The sequence below is a fragment of the Aptenodytes patagonicus genome, chromosome 2 (genome assembly GCF_965638725.1).
Source record: "Aptenodytes patagonicus chromosome 2, bAptPat1.pri.cur, whole genome shotgun sequence".
Taxonomy (NCBI): Eukaryota; Metazoa; Chordata; class Aves; order Sphenisciformes; family Spheniscidae; genus Aptenodytes; species Aptenodytes patagonicus.
This window is the reverse complement of record NC_134950.1, coordinates 159,855,721-159,872,790: the sequence shown is the minus strand read 5'-3', so window position 1 is coordinate 159,872,790 and position 17,070 is coordinate 159,855,721. Positions and strand designations below refer to the sequence as shown.

The following is a 17,070-nucleotide window of genomic DNA, read 5'->3' as shown; positions in this document are numbered from 1 at the left end:
CTGAGATTAACCCTTTCTTTGCTGGAGATTGGAGAACATGTTTGCACTCAGCATCAGGGAATTTTTGCATTTTACATGAGGACTGGGCTTATGGCCTGCCAATATTTGCAAATCCATTTCCTTTCCACAACTGCCCTTACATTGTAGAGCTTTTATCTTTAAACTTTATTATTCATCTGTCTATAGAGAAAAGAGACTGCTTACTTAAATTGTCTTCATCCTCCATTGTGGTTGCACCAGGACTCAGATACTTGAAGGGCGCTATGAAGGTTGACAGTATGCTTACTTTTTCTAGAGGAAAACAGAAGAAGAGACATATAAAATCAGTATTTTGTCAGTCAGTGCATTCTGACCTACTCCATGCTTTTTCTCAGGTGAAAACATCACGTCAAGTCTGTTTCTTTTTTGTTTTTCCTGACTCTACAACCCCACCAAAATTCACAGAACTGCAATACATTTATTGCAGCTGGCACGTGCAAATACCAAACACACGTCCCTCCTGGTTTCTGCCCCTGTGTAGTGCTCCTTGGCCATGCTTCCCAGCAATGGTGCCCGAGCACTGCAGAGCTGGAAATGCGGGAGGCTTGAGCTGGTCCAGCTGGGAATGGGGGAGGAGGGTGAGAGCTGGAGGCAGCCAGCCCTGGGAGGAGGGACATGAGAACTGCTCTGATGGATGAGACCATCAGCTCACCTCCTCTTGTTTCCTCTCCCTGACAGATGCTGAACCAGAAGTCTCAGAGAAAGCTCAAGCGTTGACGGCACAAGAGACTACAACTGCTTCTAATTCTTCTAGAAATCATTGATTTGATTTTTGGAAAACCTTTATGGTGTGCACAGGAAGCTATTATCCAAACAATAAGAATCCTATCTGAAATCCTTCTTACTCACATTCATATTAAGTGTAGCTCCTTCTACCTGCAGTTTCTGTTTATCATTCAGATAGTAGATGGCACAGAAATTTACTTCCAGTGCCACGATCAGCCTCTGCATTAGATGTCAGGACAGATTCAGCAAAATGAGAACTGATACTGATTTATACTAGCTCAAAGTTTGGTTCAGGATTTATCGATAGGAAAAAGTTGCTGTTAACACAAACACTAGAAACAGGGATATATAGAAGATACGTGTTTTATTTAGAAACAGGGATATATGGAAGATACAGGTTTTATTTAGTTTAACTAGTTTATTTAGTTTGTTGTTCAGTTTGTTTAGGCTGAATTCCTCCTGACAAACTATGCGTACTTTGCTGAGGACCTACATCAATAGGGTGTCTACTTTAGGTAGCAGAAGAAACAGAAACACACCTTACAAAGGTGATCCATAGCTTTGAAGGACTTCGTTGCTTTCCTAAAGTACTTCTCTATTTAGAAAGCCTCAGTTAGGTGGAAATGCTCTGAATCCTGCACATTGTGAACAACGCTGGGCTTTCATCTTGTGGCAGAAGCATCAAAAACCAAACCAAAAATATCTTCTTTCCAGTGACACAGGAGAAATGATTTCCATGGGGACTTTCTTTACTGGTGAGAAAGTATTTCTCTGAATTTCCTTAAACTACCTGGCTGCTAATCTACCACTGGTCTGGAAGGCATTCCAGCTGAAGAGCTCTTAAACTTTTTCAGCAGCACATCTGTTAGCTTTTCGGCCTGGTTCTTCCTACATTTACAAATAAACCTTGCTCTTGTTAAAGACTGTTACTAGAATCCATCAAAAATGACTGCAGATGTTTGCCCTTAGCTAGGTAACACTACAGCTCAACTCTATTATGAAAAAGCACAGTAAAAGCTGAGTGCTCTTTGTTAAGTAAATGCAATAATTTACTGCAATGGAATAAAAGATTGCCTGAAGAAAACCTTTTTCTGTCCAGAAACCTTTCAGCCCAGACTAATATATAATTAGAGCACAAATTAGCCTCCTTGAATTGCAATTTCATTAAGGGATTGTAGTGATGTCATGAACCAAAAGAATGAAGCTATTTATGAACGCTTTAGCCAAAAGATTTTCCTAAGTGAATACTTTGACACTTTTTGCTAAGGCATCGCTCACTGAGAAATGTGGTATCTCTGTACGACGCTGTCTCAGTGCATGTGAGACTGTTGGGTTGTGATCGGGATAAAGGCTGTTATTCACTCCTGACTTTCTCAGCCGGTTTCTTTGATTAAAGTGAAAAGAGCGTAGGCTTTTGGGACCTAATCCAAAAGCTACATTTAGTAAGGGGAATGCTTCAGATGACAGACGTAGGATCAGGGCAGTCCTTGGCTTCAGCACTAGCAATGACTGTTGTGTCTGGATACTGAAATGCAGTGAGCTGAAGTGTACTCCGCCTGTGCCTGACTGCTGACGGCTGTCAGACCTTCAGAACTAACCCTCAAGACACTGGTTGTCTTACACAAACTTAAAGCTTCTTTGCAGACAAAATATTCTCACTTCTCATAGAGAGTTAATCCATTAACTAAGCAACGAGGACGTGTGCTTTCTTGCTGAGGTTGCTAATGCCTACTCCTGCTACCAATCAAAAAGCCAAACCATGTAGTTTTATACTATACTATTATTAGGTAAAGGAATATTCTATGATTTATCTTTCACCCCAACCAATTTTGTGCAATTGATAGGCGAGATTTACAATGTGGATTTAAAATTTATCAAATTATTTTCCCTTTTGCCTTAAGGGACCCTTTAGCCATCTTAAACTTTTGTTGTTACTGTTTCCCACCTGTCCCCGAAGACCTTGCTGGTGCCTTTGCTTTGTGTGGCAGAGAAACTGGATGGCCTGTAAAAGTTACTGCACTCTTAGAGCAGCAATGGATGGGTTCGTGTCAACCAAACTCAGGCAGGCCCTAATAACAGGATTCAATCAATACAGATGATAAAGATTATAATTTAATATTTCAATCCATTGGTTGAGCAATGGGAGATTTAGTATGAGTCTGGAAGGAGGAGGGCAGGGTTTTTGAGTGAGCGATGTAAGAAGAGAAGAGCCATAGTATGCACGTAGCACAGATGAATTATCAAGCCTATGGAGGAGGGGAAGGTAGATGACAGGATAATTAAATGTAGGTGTTTACAGGGAAATAATCTGGCTAGGTATAAAACTATTGGTATGATTGTGCACTCCCATCTTTAGCACATTATTGCTTATTACCATATATATACCATAGGACACTACTTCAGCTTTATTGTCAATGGTGAAATTCAGTGTTATTTTTGTTTATCATTTCAGAACAAGATTAGGAGAGTTGTGTATTCACACTTCACGGTCCATGAGTATTTTAATGTCCATCACAATTAGTCTTATTTCCAGCAGTTTGATGAAATCTTATGAATAAGAATAAAGGACATGGCTGGATAGGAAAAAGCAATACAGAGAAATACCTTTAAAGCCTCCTTTTTTCTCTCACCCTCTTCTCCTTCTATGATTTTTTTTCTTTTTCCAAAAAGAAGCAATGACAGGTAGCCCAAAATTAGAGCGGCTATTTTTACTTTATTATTGTAAATGTTCTCTGTATTTGTCTGAGGAAATTATTTTTCAAGGCTAGGAGAGAGGGTCTAGGAGAAGAAAATAAGACATTTCAAAAACTCTTTTCTCCATAAAGGCAGAATACATAACCCTACATTTATGAGAACCAATACAAGGAGCTATTATTGCTCGCCTTACAATTGTACCAAAAGCCTCTGATGACATGAAGGAGCTATTTCATGAGGGCCTACATGGACACAAAGGAATCTGTATTTACAATGGAAATTGAGAAATAAAGAGCAGGTATAGTGGGATTTATTTCTAGCCACCCTGGAACACCAATGCAAGACAATAGCATCATATTTTGTAGCATATTCACTATAAAAGCATCCTTCCAAGTGACGCCAAGTGGAAATCTGCTCCAGTACCCTAAGCACAAAAATCACCATTTCTCCTGATGAGAAGCCCATTATAGGAAGAAACCTCCCTCTCCTCTGTTTTGGGATGGAAAAGGATTTCAGTTCACGCTTCTTAAGTATATATTTTCCAACAACAGCAAATAGCTAAAAAATAATCATGAACATTGTTTTGACAGTAGCCATATAAATCATTCAAACAAATCAAAAAACCATTGGCCAAGATATGTTTTGCATGAAGAACAGAAAATTATTTAGTCCAAATGATTCAGCAAATCCTGGCATATAAGGCAGCCAAGTTTCCTCTAAAATCTGTGCTTTTTCTGAAGTTGCTCTTGCTCTGTGGATGCAGTCAGAAGACTGGTCACAGGTCCCATAAATATGCTTTTATTGTGAAGACAAGAATACACATATACAGCTATAAACAGCATTTGTGGCCTTTATACCTATCAGTATTTAAAGGGCACCAGACAATATGGCTTAATCATCAGATGTACTGAAGTTCTTTCACTCTTAGTCACCGGAATAAAAGCAATGGGAATGGCAGGAGCTCAACACTTTTAAAAATCGGGCCTTATACACGTTGGACAAATTGTTTAGCTTTAAGAAGAGCAGACTGAGTGGGGTCATAACAACAGTCTTCAAATACATAAAAAGCTGCTGCATAGAAGAAAGGAGCAAACTGTATTCCATGTGCATTAACACAACTAGAAGTAATGGCCTTAAATTGCACCAAGAAAAATTCACTTTAAACATTATAAAACCTTCCTAACAGTAAGGATAGTGCACCACTGGAATAAATTGTCTAGTGGGGAGGTTGAAGAGCTGGTGGTGCTGAAGGGCTGTAGGAAGATGGTTGGCATCGGCAGGGTGTTGCACCTGCCCTTGGGTCCATCCCTTCTAGTCTCTCTCTTATCCCTGTGGACCCCAGTAGGAAAACTCATCCTGGTCTTGAGATCATGCAGTAGGTTCTAGCTCAAACTTGGAAAAGTGAGTAGTATTTGCTAATATTAGCTAATCTCTGAGCAGAAGCTTGTGACATGCTCTTTTGCTTGGCAGCTAATGAGCACTATTTATAATTGTTTTTTAAAATGTAACTTCTGAACACAAGAAGGATTAGACAGATGGCTACCAGTGGTTTGCCAGATCAGCGTTGACAATGTTTTACTGAATTAGTTTCATTCTCATATTCTAATTGATTACTGTAAGCTACTTTACTTGTCAGAGGTTTCTTTAATAGTATACTTCTAAAAACACAATGCAGATATTATAAACCAGTCCTAAATAATTTGTTTGGTTTGCATGGTGTATGAAATTACTCAGGAAGGGTCAATTCTGATGCAAACTCAGCTGCAAAACCTCTTGAAAAAAACCTTATTTTTATTTCTCTAAAGCAGTATTTGCAGCTATTCAAATAGTTACATTTTTACAGTTGTGTTAGCCTTGATTTATTTTGAAAGGGGGGGATACAGGGAGGGAAGAGAGCCTGCACATCAGGAGTTGATTCTCTGTCTTCCTTCTCATATCTTAGTTCAGGCTTGGGCTGACAGTGATTGACAGGATGAGGGGATTCTTTACACAAAAGAAAAATATTTCAAATTTGTGGGGAAAATAGCAATGTCTTTAAAGCACAGCACTTACTGAGAAGGGCTTACAGCCTTCTAAATTATTGCTTGTACAGCCACCATGCTGCATCATTTAGTTTAAGCAACCAGTTTCCAGATAGGGATTTACTTGCTTGGAATCAGAATCATCCTTTACAGCTGAATTTGAGAACCAGCCATTGAGTCACAAGTTACCGAGTGTGCAGAGCTGCAGCGGCATTGCCCAAGTGCTTTTGGCTTTACAGACAGGGGGAAGGCTCTGTGCGATGCTCTTTTATATCAACTCTGACAAAGCTGTGCTGGGCTACCTGCAAATGACCACCATGGTACCAGTGGGGCTGGGAGGACCATCTCTGTCCATCCCCTCTAGCTGTGGTGTTTAAGTCAGAAGCTTGGCTGCCCTAAACACCTTCAGATGGCTTGTGTTTCTGTATGGACACAGCAGCAGCTTTGGCACGGCTGTCTGCCTGGTGCAGGAGTTCCAGTTTGGTGCCTTGCATTGCACAGGATAAATTCAAGCCTACATATATTTGCAAGGAGCTATTAACACATGCCCATTCCTTCTTGGTTTGTGTTTTGGCCTCTCACTCCTAAACTGGGACATCTGAAGGTGAAGCCTTGCTGGCATCATGAGCCCTTGAGAGCCATCGGTCAATGCAATTGGAGCAGCACATCTAATTGAGCAGCCCAAGGTGGGGGAAGAGAGCCTGTGTACTGGAGGATATGAAAGGGTTAAAATATGTGGGACTGTTTCTGTCTGCAGATATACTGCTTGACATCCCTGGGAGTGTGGCCTCTGAGATGGACAGTTACTGAACATCTGCTTTTTATAATTGGTTTTCAATCCAAGGCTTTTGCATTGATATCCCACCCTGGCCCACATGGGAACAGTAAGGAAGGCTTTTCTTGGAGGTAGCAGAGGAATATGCTGAGAGAAAAACCTCCTAGCTGAATAAGATTTTTTGCCTGGAACATTTTTCTTAAAAGCAGGGAGACAAGGGAATATTCAGATTAAGGAATTTAGGTTTTCAAAAGAAAAAAAAAGTATTCAGCATTACTGTTTTTGTTCTCTGCTTCAGCAGGGACCTGAAATGAAGATGTGACGTATCAGAACACATCTTTTCTTGTCTGATAACCAAAGGAAAGACAAAACCAGGGAACATTTGGATAGTCAGCATTTCAGGCTTTCAGTTGCACGAGGCAGGTTGTGCTTTGAGCTAGAAGTCAGAGGTGTGAACGCAGAGCCATGAAGTTTTCCTCTGAAACAGGGCAACAAGCTGTTCAGTATGATACAGCACCCATGCACAAAAGCACCTGCCCCTGTGCCTCGCCTGGAAGTCGATCGTGGCCTGCCAAGTGCGGGGGTCTGCTGTAAACAGATCTACTTCCTGCCTTTATCATTTATTTATCTAGTTCTTGGGGCAGAGAATATCTTTCTGCTCTATTGTTGGTCAGTGCTTAGCAAAATGGGATCCTTGTCCAAGACAAGAGCTCTGAAATGCCATTATATTAAATAGCAATAACAGTTTATGGTATTATGATACTGCAGAGAACATTGAATGTGAAAGATCAGTTAACTCGAGGGGCTGGCAACTGGACTAATCCTTTTACCTCTGTACATCCTGTTCTGGCTGTTTACTGACCCAGAACTGCTACCCTTGGAAAGCTTTTGGGGAAGCTATGTGAAATGTTTTGCCAGTGATGATCCAATCCCTAACATGCAGTGGCAGGTTCATGCCGCTCTGCAGCCCTGCATCCTACCAGGGCCTCCACACATGGCCACACTCATTTATTCTGAGGTCAAAGTAACTTCTAGTTTATTACTTAGGAAGCAGAAAGGGCCAGCAATAAAGCCATGCATGTGATTTGTATGGATCCATCCATGGATGGACTTAAATCCAGTTGGCAGCCAGTCACAGGTGGGGTTCCCCAGGGCTCAGTATTGGGTCCAGTTCTGTTTAATATCTTTATCAATGATCTGGATGAGGGGATCGAGTGCACCCTCAGGAAGTTTGCAGAGGACACCAAGTTGGGCGGGAGTGTTGATCTGCTCGAGGGTAGGAAGGCTCTGCAGAGGGACCTGGACAGGCTGGATCGATGGGCCCAGGCCAACTGTATGAGGTTCAACAAGGCCAAGTGCCGGGTCCTGCACTTTGGCCACAACAACCCCATGCAGCGCTACAGGCTTGGGGAAGAGTGGCTGGAAAGCTGTCTGTCGGAAAAGGACCTGGGGGTGCTGGCCAACAACCGGCTGAACATGAGCCGGCAGTGTGCCCAGGCGGCCAAGAAGGCCAATGGCATCCTGGGCTGTATCAGAAATAGTGTGGCCAGCAGGAGTAGGGAAGTGATCGTGCCCCTGTACTTGGCACTGGTGAGGCCGCACCTCGAATACTGTGTTCAGTTTTGGGCCCCTCACTACAAGAAGGACGTTGAGGTGCTGGAGCGTGTCCAGAGAAGGGCAACGAGGCTGGTGAAGGGTCTAGAGCACAAGACTTACGAGGAGTAGCTGAGGGAACTGGGGTTGTTTAGCCTGGAGAAAAGGAGGCTGAGGGGAGACCTCATCGCGCTCTACAACTACCTGAAAGGAGGTTGTAGCGAGGTGGGTGTCTGTCTCTTCTCCCAAGTAACAAGCGATAGGACAAGAGGAAACGGCCTCAAGTTGTGCCAGGGGAGGTTTAGATTGGACATGAGGAAAAATGTCTTCACCGAAAGGGTTGTGAAGCATTGGAACAGGCTGCCCAGGGAAGTGGTTGAGTCCCCATCCCTGGAAGTAATTGAAAGACGTGTAGATGTGGTGCTTTGGGACACGGTTTAGTGGTGGACTTGGCAGTGCTAGGTTAATGGCTGAACTCTATGATCTTAAGGGTCTTTTCCAACCTAAATGATTCTATGATTCTATAATATGATTTGAGATAAACATATATCCTCTGGGATATGTTTAATTGATCACAGCATGGGCCTTAGCCAATGTATGCAGCATCTGCAACATTATTTCTTTCCACAGTGGCATGTCCTGCAGCTCTCTTCTCCTCCTTTCCCAGAATGGAGGTAGTGGGTTTTAGCTGCAGTTTCACTGTATGAATATAAATAGGCATTTGAGTAGACAAATCTCAGGGGCTGCACTTCAGTGTTCCATAACAGCCCACTCCAAGCTCCTTTACCATAAAAGACCATTTACACAATGAAACACATTGTGTTGTGAAATATTAGTTTCTTATGACTTGTAGTAAAGAGCAAAGTAAGTAAAAACACAAGGTGGTTGATGGATTTTTTTATGAGAAAGGCAACATGTATGTGTGTTTTTCTCTATTAAATTCCACAGAAATCAATCTGAAATCTAGTCCAGCCTAGTAAAATTAGATCTAAAACTATTTAATTTTGTTGCAAGACTGTTTTTCTCTCCTGATGCCTTGCTTGAGGACACATAGAGATAAAAACTCTTGAGTTATTGTCAGTTTATGTGCATCTCCGTCTGCCTGTGAAGTGTACTTATATATTTTCTAAGTGATCTGGCTGTGGCTTGGAGATGGCAGTTGAAAAATCATGTCTTCGCAAGCTCCTTATGCTATTTGAACATTCATTTTGGATATATTTTTATTTTGCATTCTATAAACTGTGACAGGCTTTTCCCCCCCTCTTTTTTCCTTCCCTTTTTTGGGACGTCATCACTTTAGAAAACAGGAGAAGCACAAGAGAGAACAATTGTGTAAAAAACAGTGCTCATCTCTGTGTCCTGAAGTCTTGCAATGGAGACCATAAAAATGGCTAGTGGATTTATTAAGCATATAATAAATCTGCATGATTAACACTGTCTATGACTATTTGATTGTATGCCAGCTGCATATCAAACAGTATTATCAAAGAGCATCTGTCTACACATTTAAGGCAAACTGAAGGGTTTCTTCAGTCACATGGGAAACTAGTTTGGCCAGTATTAAGGTGAACATGCTAATTTCTCATTAGGCTCTGTCTACATACAAGTCTGCGCTACTTAAGGAGACTTAGCTAAACTGGGGCAGAAAGCTATATGATAATGCTCAATTTGTCTTAAGAGAGGTTTGCTCATCACTAATTTAAACCTGTTAACTGAATTATGGCCATGTGAAACATGAGTGGTCTATGCCAAAGTAAGAGTACCAAAGTTAGCGAAGGTATTTAAAAGGACTTCTGGAACCAGTGGAGCTGAGGTCTGGGGAGGCAAAGCAGCTGCCTATGCAGGTATTACTACAGACTGCGTCTCAGGACCATGCATGCAGAAGGACATAGAAGGTGTAAAACTCTGTGCTGCACTACCTGATTTTGAAAGGTTTTGCTACCTTCTGAAACCAGCAGTCCACTCGGGTACATAAAGTCGAAAGTGGGGCTGAGCTGTTAAAGCCCAGCTTCAGTTTTCCAAACCCTAAGTCTCCAAGTTCAGCCATTACCTGAGGGTCTTAGAGGGGCTTAACAACCGAAGGAGGGACTCACTTCAACTTCTGAGAGAAGGCATCAACATGGACATGTACAGATAAATGCCTGCTGAGATAAGTACAATAAATCCCTCTCAGAAGGTGCCTATTCCTTTTACTGGGGACCTGTACTATTGATTTGGACTAAAAGACTAACTTGTAAATGTCCAAAGTTAGGAGAGATGATTTCTGCCCTACCTTGGGCATCTGTTGCCAGGAAGTCTTGACCTGTGTTCTGGTGGGTGTTATCAGTGGCCGTTGCTGGATCATATGGTGCCGAGGGAGATGTCCTGCTTCCCTGAGCAATGCAGCCCCAGCAAGAAGGCTCTGTTGTTGACAGGTTTTCTTGATACTTTTTCAGTCCTTGATCTTCAAATAGGTTTGGGTAAGGAACTGGGTTGCGTGTTACTGAAGGAGGGATCAGGACTCCTTTATGCTCACAGAGCTCATGCTGAGGGCACTCAAAGAATTGCAAACATTAAGAGTTATTGTACGTGGAGAAACTATAAGAAGATGTTTGTATAGGTGCAGTGTAGATGAACAGAAAAATATTTCTTTTACACTTTACAAGATGATAGTTTCACTGTATAATGTGTGGATTGCCTAACATGGGCATAATGATGTTCTTTACCTCAACACAAACGCTCTTTTAGTTCTTCTTAGATATAATTCTCCAACCTGCAGTAATGTCTACAAATGCACATACAGACATAGCTGTTCATCTCCTCTCCATAACTGATGCGAGGACCAATGGTGAAACGGCCCCACTCCCCTTTGAGCTGCAACCCCCTCCTTCCCAAACTGAATACCTGCTTAAACATTAGGAAATGAATGGCCTGTATCGGAAAGGTCCAGCCAGCAATTAGTGATGAAAGGCTTTGTTTAATTTGCTCTCTGTTCGTCTACTGTAAGCCAGCCAAGTATGACCTCTCTCTCTTGTACTTCCATAATAATGCATATTTAACCTGAATCCTGCCCTGATATATCCTTTATAACATGAGGCAGTCTTGTGTTAATCAATCTGCCTGTGGGCAGAAAGTTAAAGGCACTACCTTTATAATTTAGGAATACTTTTACTGAGGTACGCGTGCTTATTGAGAGCAAACAACTCCAAGTGATAGAAGAGGGCTGAGATTTACAGGGCTTTCTCAGGGAAGATGCTACCGACAGAAGTCAGGTCTGCTAATTGAGCCAGTTTTTTAAGTATTTAGGCACTTAAATCCCCATTTGACCCTGTGGGAGCTGAGGCAGCTAAAAGGAGTTAGGGGCTGCCCTGGGGCTGTCCCAGGTGTTGCTGGTATTACAGTGCCATTTACTACAAAGCAACTGCTCCAATTTCACCTGTTAAGGCATGGGCCTTTAATATTTATTAAGCTTTCCATCACAGCTTGCACAGAGTCTGGAAGCTTCAGGTTCATCATTGCTACTTCATTAGTATTTTCTTTTTACCTCTTCAGCCTTTATTCAATCACAGCACAAACGGCTTCAAACCTATCCCTCAATTAAGACTGGTGACAAAGGAAAAGTTGGCTAAAGCTTTACAAAGAAGGCTAAGTTTTCAGGGTGATGCAAAGAAAACTTGACACCTGACTCCCATCAACAATAATAATGGGGGCTATGCGTCTAACTCTTTCTGCATTGTGCTGACATTGTACCCTTGAATGTTAGTACAGTCCAATAATTCTCCAAAGATGAGGCAGCTTATTTTCTCTGTCATTGCTGCTTTGCTGGCATTTTTATGGCATTCCCAGAAGTACTACCTGTCAGAGTTAGTACTTCCAAGGATGGCATTGCTTTGGGGTGATTGAGGATTGATGTAATTAGAGAGAAGGCAGTCTACTGCTTGCCTGTGGGTATTTTATATCAAGCGTTTCACTGCACAGCTACGATTGATGACTTAAATGATGACAAAGTTGGGCTGCTCTGTATGTGCAACAGTGATTCAAACTGGGAGTTCAGGGATGTGAGTCCTGTATTTTAGGCTAAGAGAATTCTGAGAATGTTGCAGAAATGGAGCTTTCTAGGAAAACTGCAACTTCTCATGAGCAATTTAATAACATCACTGAAAACTCCCAGAGACTAGTCACAGAAAGGGACTAGTCCCAGTCACAGCTAGGGACAAGAAAGATTATGATTTGGGAATTATTTGGAAAAGAACAGAAAAAAAAGTATATAATATTACATCATTGAATAAATCCACTGGGTGCAGTTGTTATTGTCTTAAGTGGGATTATCCAATTAAATCTACACACGCTTTTGTACATATCCACATCTGGAGCAGTCACTGTAGGCTTTCTTTATAGTCAGTGAAGACTTAGTCAATATAGCCTATGGCATTAGAGTACATTAATTTCATCCTAAAGTAACTATGTGTTAGTCCTGTTCTGTAACTTGAACATTTTAAAAGCCATGTGAAAAATCAGGCATATTATTATCTCAGTGTTTACCCCTTAATAGACTGATGAAGTGGTAAAATCCAATAGAAAAGCTGCTTTTTAGCATCACAGACAGAGTTTGATAAGGATGGTCTGGGAACATAAAACAGCTTTTTGTGCAGAAAGAAGAGGAATCTTATTCTTCTCTTCCCTGCTACAATGTCCATAAACTCCAATTACATTTATAACTTTGCATTAAATTAAATATGTTATTTTACATAAGCACTTAAAAAGTCTACTAAATACCCAGTAACAGTTTTCTTTATTCCCTTGTTAGCAGCCGCCATGGTGGCAGGACTCGCACAAGAACAAAAGTGATTTAGTACATTGATTTGCAGTTGGCACGGCCCTCTGTTCTCAAACAGAACTGATTAGCTTAGCAGGAAAGTGCCATTTACTTTTTATCGTGTTTCTTTTCTGCTCATCTCCCTTAGGTGGCTGCCAAGAGGAACAGCAGAACTGTAACCTCCTGAGCTTACTTTCTTCAGCTCCAAATTCTGCACTTCTGAGGACTAATTTGTCTGGATGGTGCTGCAGCATCAATACACGTGCCAGGATTGCTGCTTTGGTATGCTGAGAACAGGTCCCAGTGAGCTCTTTCAGGCTGTTTCTACACGAAATTAACCCTGACTATGACAGCCCTGTATGTATCAAAAAGTCCCATCTAAACCAGGGGTTTAGTTGTTTTTTTTTTTTTTTTTTTTCTTTCCACCATTTACCAGAAAAGCTAATAGGACTAAGGCATCATGTCTAGCTGGGAAGATTTCTCCTGAGTAGGTCACTTTTGCTTCATAGACTGACCCCAGGGCTTGCCTTCTAATACATAACATTTGGAGGACTGTGTATACACTTCTGCACCTCTGATCTTCTGTGTATTGAAGCTGCTGGGGAAACTCTTGATTCACCAGTTAAAAGTAAAGATTTTCTGCAGCACAGAATGACTAGCAGCTGCAGTAAAAACAGTGGGAGTCATTGAATTAGCAATTATTTTCCCTTGAAGACCAATTCATGACAGAAGTTCAGTTTGCTTTGGATAAGACTCCATAATTTCACGGGTCAGATCCTCAGCTGGAGTGAATCTGTGTGGCTTTATTGAAGTCCACAAACATACACGGAGTCATACCAGCTGAGGTCAGTGGAATAACAGTTTCAAACCAGTTAAGGATCTGATCCCATAAACTTATCATGACTATTCAGTCTCGTTAGCCCTTCACAGTTCTCATGCAAACTGATCAAAAATTCCACAAAGTCAAAGCTTCTCAGGGATGTTAGGTATTTCCAAGTCTGTTTTTACTGAGAAATAATAAGAAAAAAATAGGAATGGGTGGGAGGCTGAAAACCACGGTTCAGAGTTATTTCTGGAAACAAAGATGAAAAGATAAAGAGGAGACAGAGAATTTCCTTCTTACTTTCTAGCTGAAATTCACTCTTAATAATATTAATCCTTTTGGACTCTTTACAGTTAGCAGAATGAAGAGGCTAATCTCTGCCTCTTCTACACTGGAGACTCCATTAGTTCTACTAAATAGCTGTTTCGGCACCAGAGAAAGAAGTACATAACACATTTACCTCCCTTCTCCTTTGATCTCAGCAAGAGATTATAAGACAGGTCTCATGCTCTGTTCTTTCATTTTAAAATGAAAAAGCAATCTGAAACTTTCTTCCCTCTGGCACAAGAAATCCTGGTGAGGAGAGGGCCCCTTTACTAGAAAATGTATAGCTCACACTCTTCAAATGTATCTAATTCCCTTAGTCATATGAATTCACTATCTTTTATTCCCTCTTACAAGCCATATTCACTCTTTCCACAACAACAAAGAAAATCCTCTTTTCTGGTAAAGCAGGAGTTATTTGAACTGCACGGATTCAAAAGACCACAGTACCTGCCATAGCTAATGAGCTCCTAACAAACTAGGGATGCGCTGATAGGGCAACATGACTACAGTCCTCTCCTAAACCACCAGAAAATAAAAGCTACCTCTTTACAGGACTTAAACTACTGCAGACGTGAGTATACTCACTGTCAGCAAAACTTTACTCTTTTGATGCTATATACCGTTTGTTCTCCCACTGGTGGCAAACTCTAATGACCATGAGTTGAATTTTAGGATAAGATGACTCATGCCTTAAACTCCATGGATTACGAAGGGAAACTTGTGTGACTGGCTCAGATATAGAGGTAAACATTTGGTCAGATGAAACCAACATCATATGTCTGGTCATCCGCAGTTCTCTCACACTTGCTTCCGTGAAATGTCCTCCTTGGCTTGCATCTAGGTTTTCTTCCTGAAGAAACTCAGGCACAAGGTGGCAGAAGAAGGGAAAATAATGGCACCAGAGCGTAGGCACAACGTGGTGTCAGAAGGTGGCTGAGGCTCATACCTGTGGTTGGATGGTATAGAAATATAGATCGAGGCACAAGGTTGTGGCCTCCAAAGTGGAACCTGTAACCCTGCATCAGAGCCCAAGAGAATTACTTAGGATTGGAGAGCATCAGATACCTCAAAAAGGGGCACACAGGTGACAGCCTTCTTAGTGAGGTTTTCATCAAAGTAGTCAGTGATAAACACTGAAGATCAGAGTGTATCCTAAATCCTATCCCTCTTCAGGGCTTGGGGAGCTTGCTTAGGGTCACTGGGAGGGACCCCTTCTGTTTGGGACTTCTTCCTGAGGACTGATGTCCAGGCCCTGTTTTTCAAACTGGGAGGAAACGGGAGCAGAGACCATGTCTTTTAAGAGACGGGGTAGCTGGGGGATGACAGTGAAGGGACACCCTTTTACCCAGTGTGACACAGTTACTGCATTTATCCAGAGCAGGGCTGTGGCGGGGCTGGAGACTGGCACTCCTGGGGCTGGGACTGACGGCCCCAGGGGAGGCTGAAACAGGGTCCTGGGCTGTGGGCAGGGTGGGGGGAGCCCATCAGTGCCCTCAGGGACCTGACAATCAGCAGACTTTTAATACAGTCTGGCTACCTGCACATACAGTTCCACTTCTATGTATATTTTAATGTTTTTCTACATATATTTTAACCTTTAAATTAGACCAGTGAGTTTTCAATGTAGGAAAAATAATAATGAACATTTAACAGTAATCCTGCTCTTCCTCTCTGCCAATTATGGCAGGCACTAATCCACCCAAAATACCAGTCCTTGCAGTAATCACACACTTAATGACCATGCTCGCGGAGGCCTCGCTTGACTTCCAAGCCTATTGATTAAAATATGCCAGGTTCTGATACGCAGCAAAGACACTGTGAACCGCCACCGTGTGACTTCTCCCCTGACCGCCTTGCAGCAGACCCTGCAGCACAGGAACATGCCCACCCCCCACCATAAACGCTGGGTCACTGTCCCGAGCACAGCCCCTTCGCTGACGGGTGACAGCAAACGAGCACCAAAGGAGCCAGCGTGCGTCCACGGGCAGCAAGCGCCAGGACAGGGAATAGCTGGTGCTGCCATGGGGCTCATCTGAGCAACCCTCTGATGGGGCCAGCCTGCAGCCTGACGTCCTGCAGGGTGGATGGTTTCTTTGTTACGCTACCATATGTAAATGTTAGGTCAGTATAGCAAAACAATACTTATAACCTCAGTTCTTCAGTATTAGAAATAAGATGTGCTCTGATTTGTTCAGTTTTCTAGTATTCTTGTTCAAATTCTGAATCCAGGACAGTGCAATGTATTTGGAGTTATGAGGGTTACATCTGTAGTGCCATGGCTAAAGACCAAGACATCACAACCATATTTATTAACTTTTCCAAGGCATTTGATTGTCCAGGACCATTCAGAGTGTCCAGGAGCATTCGTGCTAAGAAAATTGAAGCACTTTGGCCTTGGCTGAGCTTCAGTGGATTTGCTTCATATTTGTTAACAAAAAAGAGCAAGAGAGAGAGAGGGAGAAAGAAAAGGTGGCAATTTGTCTCCAGAAGTAGCCACACAGTAAATCTCCAGTGAACAGAGTTTTATGGGAGAAAGTCCGTTTCCACTATTCTGCTTCCAGACTTTATAGATGGTTTTCAGGATAAATGCAATTGTCTAATGCTGATGATTTAAATGCAAACAATCCCATCGTTTGTTTCCTCGGCCCTGAGTGACAAAACTTCAGAGTTGCAATGTGACCTCTGCCACTTCCACAAATGATTTACTAGCAAAAACCGAACTTGTTCAATTCAAAAAGAAATGGAGAAAAACAAAGCCATATCTTACGCTCCGTATGGCCCTGATACTGTGAGGTGGTTCAGGCTGTAGATTGAGGTCTGTGTCATTGATCTGTGTAGAGCTCGGGATCTGTCTAGCTTGTGTCTACTGCTGAGAGAGTGAGAGAGTGATTTGTACCTAATTTGCTCAGTGGTTTTAAGCTTTTTCTTCTGTTTGTATGAGACTTTGATTTTTCCAGGTATACTTGTCGGTAGAATTTGCTCAAATGCACTTTGTAAACACATTTCAGTCTATGCAAACTATTTGTTTTGACTGTTCACTACTCATGCTGTGTAACCAGCCACCTAAGGCAAACTGCAGTTTTCCAGTGCTTTTGCAGATGACTGATCCCTGAAGTCCCCTGAACTGTTTTGCAAATCTCTACTGTAATCTGTCTCCAGTCACCCAATAAGGTTACCAACAGCTATTTCTCAGTCACATAACAAGGGTCACTATCTGTTGACTCTTAACAGGTATGCTTAGTGTCCTGACAGAAATGAAAACAATGATGGAGTGATT

General features: G+C 42.0%; 1 protein-coding gene across 1 annotated transcript in view; it reads right to left on the bottom strand.

Moving 5' to 3' along the window:
* Positions 1–17,070, bottom strand: part of ADARB2 (adenosine deaminase RNA specific B2 (inactive)) — a 327,269-nt gene that overhangs the window by 118,421 nt on the left and 191,778 nt on the right. Inside the window, exon 2 of the mRNA XM_076331882.1 lies at positions 205–291. Coding sequence (XP_076187997.1) covers positions 205–291 — 87 coding nt within the window. The remainder of the gene's footprint in view (positions 1–204; positions 292–17,070) is intronic.